Below are 13334 nucleotides of genomic sequence, written 5' to 3'. Positions count from 1 at the left end.
ACATATTATTAAAATTAATTATCTATATTATATAAAAAATTATTTAATATATTGTTGAGTTTTTAAACTTCAAAAATAGAGGCAAATCTAGTAAGGATGGCATGGGTCCCGACCATCTAAAATAAAAAAATTACTATTTAGGCTTTCTAATTTAAAAAAATTACATTAGTAAAGGTAAAATTACACTTTAACCTCCTAAAATTATAAAAATTCAATTTAATTCTTTAAAAATTAAAAAAAAACAAAAACTATAAAAAACTAAAATCATTCGACTCTTGAAAAATTATTCTAACTTCGCTGTTGAACAGGTGGTTGACAAGTGCCCTAAAAATATAATGAAGCATTTAAAGATAAATATTTGAAAAATTATATTCACCCATGTTATATTGCTTTTATAATAATGTAGGGTGAAGGTGTGATGAAGAGAAAGGAAAGGAATCCATCAATCTATGAATATTATATATGGTTATATGGGGATGCGTGAATATCTTATCTATAATTTTGAAATTGTAATTTATAATAATAATTATTGTAAATGATATATTCTGTGCGAATTAGTGTCTTCAGGTGAAAATGGCAGTTAAAGTAGCTATCATATCAGAAATGTTAGTCAAAAGCCCCCTTCACTGCTGAGAGAAAAAGGGGAAACGAAGAAAGGAAAGGCTCATGCATTCATATATGAGCCATGGAGAAAGAAAAGAAAGAAAAATGACATCTTGTGAAAAGCAAGAATAAAAATTTTGACATTTCGGGTATGTGTGCTTTGGGATTTCAATATTATAATTATCATAGTTTGTCTTCACATTCCTTGTCAGAGAACAGTGAAAACTCATCAAAGTCTAGGACTTTTCAGGTCACCTTCTTCAATCAAAGAGGACTCCTCTTTTATATATATATTGTTTTTCTTTTAATTTGCCCCCACACCCCCACCCTTTTTTTACCTGTTTATGGATCCCAAGGGCGCCAAGCAGCCTCCAGAGGAAGTAGCCAACTTGTTGAGCCTGCCACCCCAACCCCAACAGCAACAGCCTCAAAACATGGGAGAGAATAAAGCAGCAGAAATCAAGGATTTCCAGATTGTGGTTGCAGATAAAGGAGAAGGGAAGAAGCAACAGTTGGCCCCAAAGAGAAGTTCTAACAAAGACAGGCACACCAAAGTTGAAGGAAGAGGTAGAAGGATAAGGATGCCTGCTTTATGTGCTGCTAGAATCTTTCAGTTGACCAGGGAATTGGGTCACAAGTCTGATGGGGAAACCATACAGTGGCTGTTACAACAAGCTGAACCATCCATAATTGCCGCCACTGGGAGCGGAACAATTCCAGCATCAGCTTTGGCTGCAGCTGGAGGCTCAGTTTCACAGCCAGGGGCCTCTCTATCAGCAGGGTTGCACCAAAAGATGGAAGATTTAGGGGGGTCCAGTATAGGGTCAGGGAGCAGTAGGACCAGTTGGACAATGGTTGGTGGCAATTTGGGAAGACCCCATCATGTGGCGACCGGGTTATGGCCACCAGTCAGTGGTTTTGGGTTTCAGTCATCATCTGGTCCGTCTACAACAAATTTAGGCAGTGATAGTTCCAATTATCTGCAAAAGCTTGGGTTTCCAGGTTTTGATTTGCCAGCTAGTAACATGGGTCAGATAAGTTTCACCTCAATCTTGGGCGGAGCTAATCAGCAGCTCCCGGGTTTGGAACTTGGGTTATCTCAAGATGGTCATATTGGGGTCTTAAATCCTCATGCTTTGAACCAGATTTATCAGCAGATGGAGCAAGCTCGGATGCAACCCCAACATCAGCATCAGCACCAGCAACAACCCCCTGCTAAGGATGACTCCCAAGGATCGGGCCAGTAAAGCTTTAAACTTTGAGAGCAAGATGAAAATGAGTAGGATTCCTGAGACAGGATGGCTTTGTTTTTTCTTGTAATGGTTCAGTATTGTATAATGGGGAAAACCAAAAAAAAAATAACAAGTGTGAGAGAAATGGATACTTTTCCTCTCAGAAATCTATGGGGACTAGATTGAGTGGCTTCTTTCTTTCTGCACTGCTTCACCCAAGTTTCCATTACAGAGGTTGTTTTTCTTGATTCATGCCTTCTGTTGAACTTGCATCCTCCGAATTCTTCAGAGAAGTACTAATTCTTTTGTGCTAAGCTATTTTACTGTGGAGTGTGCAGGTGGAGCTTTGCACAGCTCAGTAGCTTGGATTTGGGCTCAACTTCTTGTTTGATTCAGGGTGTGTTGATTGTGATGCAAGGCAAATCTAATTGTTTTCTTCTTCACTACGTGTGGATAGAGTGGCAACGGTTTGTTTGTGAAATTAAAAATAGGAATTCACAGTAATACATGTCCAGTTTCTTGTTAGATGAAGTAAGATTTCTTGTTTCTCTAAAAGAATATATTCTTGCACATAAAGGGCTAATTATTGATTACACCGTGGGCTCTGGCTGCCAGACCAAGCATGTTTCCTGCTATAGCATGTCATCTATCATATAAGAATCTAGTTCTTTTGTCACTACTTGAAAGTTGCTCCTTTGCAATGATCTTACCTTGTTTGGAAAGCTCTTTAGTGATAGTCCTTTTGTTGAACACCATATATTTCTCTCTAACATCCTAAATTACCATAGGTTCAGTTTTTGTTTAAGGAACTTGTATCCACCCACCGCTTGAGCTTGACATATAAAGAGACTTGGCTTAGCATTCATGTATCATAGGATGTGTTATTAACTGTTTATATCTTCCTTGGATGTGCTATCACCAACTTGCCTAAGTAACTTTTCTAAACTGCCCTGTTAGTAAACTCTTGCTCCAGGTACAATGTTTTTAAAGAAACAATGTAGTGGTTGTGGAAAATTAACCATGATATAAAGCTGATAAAAAACCACTTTTTTTTACAAAGTTAACATATTTGATAAAATTTTCTATAAAATACTTGGTGGGACTTTTATCAAAAAAAATACTGTAAGAGTAAAGCTTAAGGAAATAGTGCAAGAAATGAGAATGACTATGTATAACCATGAGATAAAATTACCGTGGTCCTAACAAGTTTAGAGCTTGCAGGTTTAATGTGTACTGAAATAGACATTTCAGGTTAACTTTGTCTTCTACTAGTTCTGTAATTGGATTGAAGCTTTTGCCCTCATATGGTGTTTTTGTAGAGTGTATTTATGTTCCCGTTGGATTTTCCATACTGTATTCATTGTTACTTACTCCTAGTCCTATATGGCAGCCTTTCAGGTTGACTATAGCATGACCATGGGAATCTAAATCTTTTGAATCCCTGCCTGGCCCTTTTTAAGTCACTGAGCATCTCAGGCTCACTTAATGTTGCTTCAAGGTGTCAATTTCATAGGTAAAAAAAAAAGAACCAACAGCTACAAAACTACATGATGTGAAGCAATTCATTTAACAAATCCGATTAAATTTGTGTTCTAAACAACATGGTGTGTATTATATTTAAGCTGAGCATTTTGAATGCATGATATCCACCTGCTGATGTTGAGGGTAGATGGAGGAATAGGATGACAACAACATACATTTGCTTTACATTTTAAAGAACTAAATCCAAAACTAAGCATTGCCGCATAAAGTATGAAAATGATGTGAGAAAGGTGTAGGAGGAGGAGGATATGGGCATGCATTAATTGAAGTGCCCTGTTTTTATTGAAGGTGAAGAAAGAAATGGGTAGTAGGGGGCGTTCAAGTAGCAGGCAATTACAAAGAAAGCCCAATTAAGCTTTGGTGTTGAATTGGAACGCCCACTCGAATCATCTCGCAAAGACAAAAGGGAATATGATGATGGAGTCCACTTCTACAGCTGGTAGCCATGAACCTCAGCCTTTTCTGCACGTTCAATTCTAGATGATCTGAATCTATAGCTATAGCTACCATTTCTTAGATTCTGCCTTTATATATTTACATATGTTTCTTTCTTTGTACACCTTTCCTTTCTTATCCTATCCTAGTGTGTGCTTTGCATAAACCGTGAATTCTTAGGCTAAAATAAAATGAAATGAATTACACTCCAATAGACTAAACTTCTATAGAATTTTCGCGATGATCACAGTCGGCTTTCCAGGATTACATATATAATAGGAATCATATCACATTTGGCACTTGTACTTTCATAAAATATTCAATGTGGTACTTGCACTTAAAAATATCCAATATGGTATCTAAACAATCAATTTGTGTATTATTTGGTACATGTACTTTCATAAAATGTCCAATGCCACTTCTACTTTGAAAGTGTTGAATGTACTACCTAAACTATCAATATGTGCATATCCTTAGTAAATGCTAAACCAACCAATGAAAAATTGACACATAAATTTTTTTTCAAATCATCGATTCCACATGGATAAGATAACATTATGTGAAAATATAAATAAAATTAAAAAATAATTAAACCTAAAAAACATAAGTTTAACTTTAAAAAATTAATTTCATTGCTTGAGATTTTTATTAAAGGAGATTTGAAGAACGAAGTAATAATAAGTTTGAGGTTGCAACTTTTAACTCAAAATTTCATCAAATTTTTTAAAACCTTGAATTTTTCAAAATTTTCTGAAATTTATACAAGCCAAAATTTCTAAAAATTTATGTCTCTTGCTTGACTTTTTAATCTTGACTGGGAGGTTGAATAATTTGATTTCAACTACCATGAAATTCTCCAAATTTTGTTTCTGAAATGTTTGAATTCATCTTAAGCTAAGAGAGAAGGTTTTGAAAGAAAATTTGCAGAAAATCAAGATCAAGTTTTTGCAATTAGGATTTCTTACGGAGAAAATTTCATTTCAAATGGGAAGCTCTTTGGAGAAGATGACTTTAGCATACTTTAATGAAAAATACGACGGTTTTGCTTATATAACTTAAAATCTATGAATTCGGTCCCTAAAACTTTAATTATTCAACTAAGGTAACATCCTCAAATTTTAACAATAACGCAAAATACGATATGAGTCAACTAACTTGAGATATCGAAATTGCGAAAACATAAAAAATACAAGAAAATAACTAAATTGAAATTACCAATTTGAGCTTGAAACTTTAAAACTCCTAAGGTCGTTGGTCACTAAGTTTTTTTGTTTTTTACTTTGGTTTAATGAAGAAAAGAATGGACATGTTTTTTTATTACCCATTATCTATACTTTTATTTTAATGGCCTTTTATTTTAGTTATTAACAATGCTATATATGTATAATATAATCATATATATTACTAATTAATCGACCATATACACACTTAACTAACGTATATTTCTCATTTAAACATTTTATAATTAATTATAATTATAATTCCTTAATAAATTCTACTTTTGCCACTTATGTGATTTAGTCTCTATACTTAAATTAAGCATTAATTCAACGAAATTATTTAACCAAAATTCGATTCGCTTCTAATATAATTTTGTAAATATTTAATAATAATATTTAAGAGTCCAAGTTACGAAAACGGGATTTCGAAACTAAAATTTTTGACACCACTGACTTTCGGGTTATTACACGCTACATACACCAACACAGGCTGCCTAACTTTAGTTTGATTAGCACTTTGACCCAAAGCCCTCTATCCACGACCTATACCATTACCACCTCTAAACTAGCCCCGGCCTCTCGAAGGCTGCTGAACTACTCTCTTAAGCTAAACTCGATATTAAACTGGAGCTTACATCTGCTTAGCCCGATGCGAACAATCCTTAATCCGATGTTCCACAAACCCACACCGTAAACATGCTCCCATCCTCCTCTAACACTCCCCCGGATGGCGTCTACCACAATTAGTACAAACTTGAGCCCTACAAATATTTATTGTTGCCTCAACAACCCTGACCCATTTCTTAGGCCGCGGAGCTGTACCAGAAAGACTTGCCTCTCTCTTATTCTTACTTTGATTCCTGCTCTAATCCCTCCTTTCACGCTCCACGCGCGTGATTTCTTTCACTACCTTAGTCTTCTCCACTAACATTTCGAAGACTTGCTCCTACTACAGAGCTACCAAAACATATAGGTCGTAGAGAAGTTTGTCCTCAAAACGAACACTCTTATCATACTTGGTTCCAACCAAACTTTGAGCGTACCCGCTCAGCCTCAGAGACTCGGCCACAGACATCTCCCCCTTCTTAAGCCCGATAAACTCTAATCTACGAACCTCAATGTACCTCACCTCCAAATATTTCTTTTGGAAGGCACTCTGAAAGAACTCCCAAGTCACAGGCTCAGCCTATGTGCCCCTCACCACAGACTGCCACCACTAGTATGCCTCATCGCGAAGAAAAGACACAGCACCCTTCAATTTCCGCTCTAGGGAATAATCCAAGTCGTCCATAATTCTCTCGGTGGCCTCCGACCAATACTCGGTCACAGTCAGGGTATCTCAGTCCAACCCTAAAATAGCTCAACAACACTAGACCGAAGTCGCTCAGTCACAGACCCTTAACCACAAATCCAATTTCGGCCTTAACAACCCTTCGTAATACTCTCAGCATAGCTTGGGACAATGCATTGACCCCTACACCCTAATTTTTAGTCTCAACGGTAGACGTCTTACGTCTCACTAGTCTCTAAATTGCGCATACTGCCCAGAGAAGAAGACTTAGCTTGATCCCCTCGACGACATCCACCACAACCTCGCGTACCACATGTGCTTGTTTTAATTATCTGACTGTTTTGAAAATTTTATATATTAGCTTAGGTTATTAAAGATATTAAGTCTAGAGTTTTAACAGAATTATTTCAGTCTTTAGCTAAAGTAGAGTATTCTTAATTCTACAGTTTTACTAGTTTGTCTAGTATAGCTAAAGTAAAAGTAACTTACTGGTTCGGCATCGGAGTCTCGGGTTCTCTTTTTACGAACTCAAACATAAAAATAATCAAAATCCAAATATATATATATTTTTAAAATAAATTTTCATGAAATTTTAACCCAAAACTACAGCTCGAGTCTAAACCTTGCTCTGATACCACCAAATGTAACACCCTACACTGTTCTAGACGTTATGACCAGATCTTGAGGAATTACATTACTCGTTCTAAAACTTCAGATTTAAACTTGATAAAGAAATGTTTTCGAAAGCATTACATTTAGCAAATCTCTTACACGTTTTTAGAAAATATGGTTAGAACTTATTTATTTTACGGAAAAATTACTTTGTTACTTAGTTTCGCAATGAAAATTTTAGAGTTTCTAGTTTGAAAATCATGAATCCAGTATGTAAAAACGTATAATTTGCAGTTTAGCGAAACTAAAATCTAATAGAAAATCCAAAAAAAAAGTGAAGAATAAAGTCCAAAACATTTATACAGTCCAAAAAGTCCAAAATTAAGTTTAAATTTATAAACTATCTTTTTATTTAGCTAAAATCCAATTCGAGCTCTCGCACGCCGCTCGATCCTAAGTTCGCTAATGACCTAAGAAGATAAATTATTGAGTGAGCTAACAAAGCTCAGTGTGCAACTCAACCCACATACAAAAACGGAAAAAAAATAGTCATACAGAAATCAATAACCTAACAGACATAGATGGAAAGGCATATCATACGACGCAACACATTACACAGATAAGATACAAATCCTACCCCCATCTACTACACACCATCTCTGTCCCACCCAACATACCAAATAGGGTAATTAATACCCATGTAACCCCACACACCAATTAGTGATCATATGTCACTATTCAAAAATATGCAATTAAGCTTATAGATATAATGCGAAAATCGTCAGAATCAGATATATGTAGTGTTTAACTGTCGAATATAGAAATTTACAGTGTTACTACCAGAAATTGCAGAACATAGTCTGCCAGAACTTCCTCCGTCACAATCATATCCCACCATAATACATATGAAACAACATAGCACATATTTAGAATAAACATGCTTTTATATGCTTAACTGATAAGAATCATGCTAACGATGCTCACAGATGTACATATCAGATACACAATTAATAAGACTAACATACTTCTAGAAATAATGTAAACACATCAGAACAACAATTTTCATTTATCAAATAACATGCATATCACTTAACGGAACCTACAAAATCACTGACCTTGAAATGCATTTAACTAGTTTTACTCAAATTGGGCCCACACGTCCGTGTGGCCCACACAACCTACCTGGTATTTCTCGTGTGGCCAATATGACCTACCTGCCATAGCCCGTGTAGTCTATATGGCCTGGCACACGATCAAGCACACACCTATGTGGTTTGTACGACCAGACATATGGTCGTGTGGCGTCGACCGTAAGGTTTTTGGTTTCGCAGCATTCACTAATTTTTTGAAATTAAAGTTACACACCTGACTGTAACAAAATGTCAACACAACAACAATTCCAAATCCTACATACGGCTAGGGGTGTTCAAACGATTAACTGATCAGTTAATCTAATCGAACTAATATTAAATGAATTAACTAAATTTTTTAATCCTTTAACCTTTAATCGAATCAAAAATTTTTCAGTAAGTTTAACTAAACCGAAATATTTCGGTTAACTCGGTCAGTTAATCGAATATTATATGTTTTGTTTTTTTAAGTTAAAATAAGTATAAAACATATAAAAACTAAATTTATAATGTTCATTTGAGCAAATTAACCAAACTAATAATAGCCTAATACATATAATATATAATATTATTTATAAAGTTCGGTTAATTCGTTTAATTACTCGATTTTGAACCGAATTAACCGTTAACCAAAATTCCAAAAAACCATTTAACCAACCTTCGAACGAACTAGATCGGTTAACCGAGTGATTAATTGAATTAAATCGGTTTGACCGGTTAATTTAGTTTTAACCAAAGTTTGAACACCACTACATACGGCAATCAACTTATTGGGTTAGCAAATAAACACGAGAATCAACCCCTATTTGGCAAAACATTCGTTTGAAAATTAAACGCTTGAACCTCACAACCGAATTAACACAATCAGCCCCTAAACATGGGTATTCGAGCACTTACCCTTAGCGATAGGGGTTTCAACACACTTATGAAGCTAGAGGAATGTCGTGTGTCTCGTGATCTTCTCCTATCAAAAAAACCAAAATAACCAAATTTAGTATTAAAAGTGAATCAATTCACTTACCAGCCCTGAGAAAAATGTCTAAACAGAAACACTAAATGGAGTACAACCATACTTACCAAGAAATGTAACAGTAACGATAACAAGGGAAGTCAAAAGAGTTGGAAGAAGAACACAACAACAATTAGCAAGCTATGGAAACCAAAAGAAAGGAGAAAATTGATAGAAGAATAAAGAAAGTATAAACAGAATCACAAAGGGAAGAAGTAAATTTCCAGAAGTTGAATAGGGGAAAATTGAAAAAGAAATCAACAGAAAAATTTTTGCTACAATAAGGAACTGGAGTAAAAAAAAATATTAGAAAAACAGGAAAAGTGGGAATAACACTTAGCAAAACTTTAATAGAAAATCTTTTTTTTTTAACCAAAAATAAAAAATAAACTAATTAAGCCCCCTACTAAATCCTAGTTGGAATTTGAATTTGACTCAAATCCTGAGCATGGGCGACACAATAAAGAGAAGTAAAAATATTTCCCCTTTTTGCACACGTGACAAGGTTCAAACTTGAGACCTAAGGGTAAGCTAAAGCCTTACTACTAAACCAGAAAGCTCATTTTTATTGACAAATTTACAAAAATAAAAGATAACCTACAGGTGACCAGTCAAGTGAACAAATAAAACCAATAAAAATTCAAGGGAAAGGATTTGAACATAAGACCTCAGGTACATAAATAGAACACCTATCTGCTGGAACAGATTATTTTACTTGACATATTTTTGCAATTCAAAACTAAGACATTTGAGGTGTTACAACTCCTCTTTAAAGAAATTTCATCCTTGAAATTTACCTGACTCAAACATATGTGGATATTGCTGTCAAATCGAGTCTTCCTATTCCCAAATGGCTTCCTTAATACCATGATTCTGTCATAGAACCTTAACCAAAAGGATACTCTTCCTTCTCAAGACTTTTACCGTTCGATCCAAAATCTACACTGGCTCCTCCTCAAAAGTCAAATCCGACCTCACCTCAATTTCCTCAACCGGCACAATGTAAGATGGATTAGACCGATACCGTCTTAAAATAGAGAAGTGGAAAACATCATGGATCCGGTCTAACTCTTGAGGTAGCTCAACTGATACAAAATTGGCCCTACTTGCCCCAAAATTCGATAAAGCCCAATAAACCTAAGGCTCAACTTGCTCTTACATCCAAACCTCAGAACCTTTTTCCAGAGGGATACCTATAGAAAAACCTTATCTCCCACATCAAACTCAATATCCTTCCTCTTAAGATAAGCACAGGATGTATGTTTATCGGATGCTGCCTTTAACTGATCCCGAATTAGTCTAACCTTATCCTCAGTCTCAATAACCAAATTTGGACCTATAATCTTCCTCTTGCCCAACTCAATCCAACACAGCGGAGTGTGACACTTACGACCATACAGAGCCTCGTAAGGTGCCATCTGAATACAGGCCTGGAAGTTATTATTGTAAGCGAACTCAACCAGAGGCAAAAATTCTTCCTAACTACCACGGAGTTCTATAACACAACCCCGAAACATATCCTCTGGAACCTGAATTATCCTCTCAAACTGTCCATCAGGCTACGGATGGAATGTTTTACTAAAGCCCAACTAAGTACCCAGACCCTTATGCAATTTCTTCCAAAATTGATATGAGAAATAAGGGTCTCGATATGAGATAATCGATATAGGTACCCCATGAAGTCTAACTATCTTGGAAATGTACAGCGTAGCTAACTTCTACAATGATCAGTCACTCCGAACTAGAAAAAAGTGAGCAGACTTGGTCAATCGATCCACAATAACCCAAATAGAATACTTCTTAGTGCGTGTCAAAGGCAACCCACTAACGAAATCCATGGTTACTTGTTTCCATTTCCACTGCAAAATTTTAATAGGTTGTAAGAAACCAGAAGGAAGTTGGTGCTTAGCCTTGGATTTAGCGTATACCAGAATATCGTTGATAAACATTACGACGAACTGATCCAAAAATGGTTGAAATACCCTATTCATGAAATCCATGAATTTAGCTGGAGCATTTGTCAACCCAAAAGGTATTACTAGGAACTCATAATGATAATATTGAGTCCTAAAGACAGCTTTATACTCATCGGACTCTTTTACCTTCAACTGATGGTACCCAGATCATAAATCAATCTTGGAGAACACTAACACTCCTTGAAATTGATCAAACAAGTCATCGGTCCACGGCAGTGGGTACTTACTCTTACCGTTAACTTGTTCAATTGTCAGTAATCTACACACATCTCATAGTACCATCCTTCTTCTTGACAAAGAGTAGCGTTGCTCTCTAAAGAGAAACACAAGTTCTAATGAACCCTCTATCAAGCAGCTCCTAAAGCTGCACTTTCAGTTCATTTAGCTTTTTCGATGTCATATGGTAAGAAGCAATGGACACCGAAGTTGTCCTTGGTAAAATCTCAATCTCAAATTTAACCTCTTGGTCCGGTGGTAACCCCGACAATTCCTCTAGAAAGACATTTGGAAAATCCTTAACTGTTCAAATTCCCTTTACAGTAAAACCCACAACACTTATATCATGCACATAGGCTAGGTATGCCTCACATTCTTTTCAAACAAATTTCTCGGCTAGCATAGAGGAGATTATATTAAAGAGGTAATTTCGCCGCTCACCTACCATAACAATTTCCTCACCATCCCTAATCTTTAGAGGTACCCTCTTCGAGGCACACTCCAGACTAACTTGATGCTCCACAAGCCAATCCATGCCCAAAATCAGATCGAATTCTTCAAACAGAAATTCCATCAGATCAGCCAGAAACACAAACTCCTCAATCTCAAGCAAACATCTCTTGTATACCTTATTGACTAGCACCGACTGCCCCAATGGACTAACCACAGAAACTTCACTAACAGTAGCCTCAACAGAAATTTCCAGATTATAAGACACACTACTAGAAATGTATGAATGCATGGAACTGATATCAATTAAAGCAAAGTAAGGGTGAGAATGAATGGTAAATGTACCTGCTATCACATCGGCCATGACTCAATCCTCACAACACCTCGCCAGTAACATTCTTTACCCGGTCCGATCAACGAACTCGAGTAATGGAAAGTTATAAACAAATTCAAACAATTATAAGCAATTTATATAGGTTCCATCCACATATTATACAATGTAATAAATTGAAAAACTATAATGACTTAATTGTGAAATTTAGGCATGAAATAAGATTGAATTGTAAATATCCAAAATTTTAAAATTTTAAAGTTAGTATCGATATTTAATTGTTAGGTATCAATACGTTATTGATACCATATTAAATATCAATATCAATTCATGATTCTGTTTGTCATGCAAAACAAGGATATCGATATTTATTTTCTAGTATCGATATTTTACGAAAATGTATCGATACTTAATTAAATATTGATACCATTTCAGCATTCTATTTCTTTTAAAACTGTTCATATGGTCAAGTATCGATACAAAATGTCAAAATATCAATACCTAAGTTCAGAAATGGTAAAAATCTATTTTTAAATTATCCATTTCATGCCCAATGCACCTACGACACAAAAGATAACTATATCAACCAAGATTATATTTCAATAGCACCTATACAATCAACCTAAATGTCTAACTAATATGCCACAAATGGGCACCTCAATAACAAGCCAAATATACAAGCATTCAACCCTTCAACCATTCAACATTCGGTTTCATGTAAACTTTATAACCTAGATACTTGAACTACCAAATCTTTTTCAAACAAAGCATAGATATAAATATGAACTTACCAACTCCTTACTAAAGCATGATCTAAGTATACATTTACCAACTCACATTCAAGCACTAACCAAAACATAAGGTTTAGCATGTTACTATCTCATCCATGAATATTTTAAGCATATAATACAAACAAACTATCAAATCATCCACAAAATGACCGTTGCCACCACACTTATACTTAAGTACATATTCTTAAAAGAACGAAAAGGAACATTTCACCAATACTTGAGTTCGGGATTGCCCTTGGATGCTGAGTCGAAGAACGAATTGATAAGTACCAAATCTGCGCACAAGAAAAAAAACTGTACACTGAGTATATCTCAGTTACATTTCTATAATCCAAACATTAAACATAGAATAAGTCATTTAAATGAATGAAGTAAAGTAGATGTTAATATTCAAGATAACAATTTAAAAACTATACCAATTCACTTATTCCTTGATTGAAAGTAACTCAACTTTACTAATGCCAAGTCATGGCAATTACATTTTATAAGACATTTT

General features: G+C 35.3%; 1 protein-coding gene across 1 annotated transcript; it reads left to right on the top strand.

Moving 5' to 3' along the window:
- The first annotated feature begins 496 nt into the window (after positions 1-496).
- On the top strand, positions 497-2511 carry LOC121216388 (transcription factor TCP20). The gene is made up of 2 exons (XM_041092053.1): positions 497-2069; positions 2174-2511. The coding sequence occupies exon 1, from the start codon at positions 948-950 to the stop codon at positions 1848-1850; it is 903 nt and encodes a 300-aa protein (XP_040947987.1). The 5' UTR covers positions 497-947; the 3' UTR covers positions 1851-2069; positions 2174-2511.
- Positions 2512-13334: the final 10823 nt, after the last annotated feature.

This window comes from Gossypium hirsutum, chromosome D04 (assembly GCF_007990345.1).
Source record: "Gossypium hirsutum isolate 1008001.06 chromosome D04, Gossypium_hirsutum_v2.1, whole genome shotgun sequence".
Lineage (NCBI taxonomy): Eukaryota > Viridiplantae > Streptophyta > Magnoliopsida > Malvales > Malvaceae > Gossypium > Gossypium hirsutum.
Note: the sequence above shows the minus strand (reverse complement) of the source record. Positions and strands in the feature narration are given on the sequence as shown.